This window comes from Dipteris shenzhenensis, chromosome 20 (genome assembly GCF_047967505.1).
Source record: "Dipteris shenzhenensis isolate YYH24624 ecotype China chromosome 20, Dip_SZ_1.0, whole genome shotgun sequence".
NCBI lineage: Eukaryota > Viridiplantae > Streptophyta > Polypodiopsida > Gleicheniales > Dipteridaceae > Dipteris > Dipteris shenzhenensis.
In genome coordinates this window covers 20,702,024-20,703,430 of record NC_141615.1, presented here as the reverse complement: position 1 = coordinate 20,703,430, position 1,407 = coordinate 20,702,024, and the positions used below count along the sequence as shown (strand labels likewise).

The window sequence follows — 1,407 nt, the reverse complement described above, 5'->3', positions numbered from 1 at the left end:
AGGTTAAAAAATCGCATTTCCATCCTCTCAAGAAAACACAGCTTAATATTATTTTAGATGAGTTTGGACATTGGTTTTTAGATGTGTGTGGAGAATGGTTGTTTTTAGATGTGTGTGGAGAGTGGTTTACATGAATTTTGGTCTTTTACTAAGAAATTTGCAATCCCAAATGAAAAACAAGTCAAATGTTCATTTTTACTTGCTTCAACATAACATATCAATGGCCAAAACCAAAGTTCCAAATTTGCAATAGTCAATTATATTCGAGCTTTGAAAACCTTTGGAAACCTTTTACATCATAGAAGAGTTCCAGAAGGAAAGCTTCATCGTGTTGCAAAATAATTCTGGGAATGAAACACATATGGGAACGCGAAGGCGAACTTTTGCAGTAGCGTCTCAAGAAAAACCTTCTTAGATGATCGAAGGACAGTTTTTATCATGTTGCAACATTCCTTACAAATGAAATAATTTCTACAAATGAAATAGAAATGGAAACGCAAATGCGTCTTTGTGAATTCTACTTGCCAGTTACCTTCTTGACGGCACCTTTAACAGCATCACCAGCCTGCCCAATTGTGTAAAACTTCATTTAATCAGAAACATTCACTTTTAAGACTTAAGGACCAGGACCTCAGAGCTTCACCGATACAAGCACACATCCAAAATATCGTTGGCGGCCTTTTAACTGATTTCAACGCACAACACAGAACATTACCTGAGACAGCTTCTCCTTGGCGGTCTCAGTCATACCCTGCTAAAGTAATGCCAAAAGTGTAAGATGTAGATTACATATAATGCACGAAAAGGTAAAAATCAAATTAGTACCAAGCAATCGATTAAGCTGCCGCACGCACCTTAGCAGGGCGCTGCCCGTCTTCCTTAACTTCGCAGGCCTTCTGCTGGCCACATTCTTCCTTAACTTCACAGGCCTTCTGCTGGCTACATTGCTGGGTCTCCCCAGCCTTCTCCTGGGCTTCGCAGGCCTTCTGCTGGCCGAGTCCTTTCGTCTCCTCTGCCTTCTCTGCGGCGACATTCTTAGCGAGTTGGGCCTGGTCCGCCATTACTATGAGGTGGTGGAAAGAACGGTGAGGTAAGGCAAAGATACAAGAAAGGAAGAAAGGTGGAAGAGGGTGGAAAGATGAGATAAGCAGAGATGTATGAGGTTGTGTGTAGCAATGCTACGAGGTTTGCGAGGTTTAGCAGATGTAGAGAAGAGCGTAGGGGAGCGCTTATATAGAGACGAAGGGCTGGTGCGTGTCGCCCGGAGAAAGGCTCTCCTCCAGTATGGCGACACGTGGGGTGCTTGGCCCGTGCCACGCGTGAGTGCGGGATAGGATTTTTTATCTTGCGTGAAACTTCGGACTTCTCAGCAATCAGGACAACCTAAATGATCTTGTCTCTCTCTCC

The 1,407-nt window shown here is 43.6% G+C and overlaps 1 protein-coding gene across 1 annotated transcript; it reads right to left on the bottom strand.

Moving 5' to 3' along the window:
- Positions 1–461: 461 nt before the first annotated feature.
- LOC147889401 (uncharacterized) lies at positions 462–1,196 on the bottom strand. The gene is made up of 3 exons (XM_087391989.1): positions 855–1,196; positions 716–751; positions 462–565 (listed from the first exon to the last, which is right to left on the bottom strand). The coding sequence occupies exons 1-3, from the start codon at positions 1,059–1,061 to the stop codon at positions 518–520; spliced, it is 291 nt and encodes a 96-aa protein (XP_087248115.1). The 5' UTR covers positions 1,062–1,196; the 3' UTR covers positions 462–517.
- Between the last annotated feature and the right edge of the window lie 211 nt (positions 1,197–1,407).

Excerpts from the sequence above, each read along its gene's own strand:
- LOC147889401 (XM_087391989.1), bottom strand. The coding sequence starts at position 1,061 with ATGGCGGACCAGGCCCAACTCGCTAAGAATGTCGCCGCAGAGAAGGCA. Across the intron at positions 752-854 it reads ACGGGCAGCGCCCTGCTAAG|GGTATGACTGAGACCGCCAA; the intron begins GTGCGTGCGGCA and ends TTACTTTAGCAG. Across the intron at positions 566-715 it reads CCAAGGAGAAGCTGTCTCAG|GCTGGTGATGCTGTTAAAGG; the intron begins GTAATGTTCTGT and ends ACAATTGGGCAG.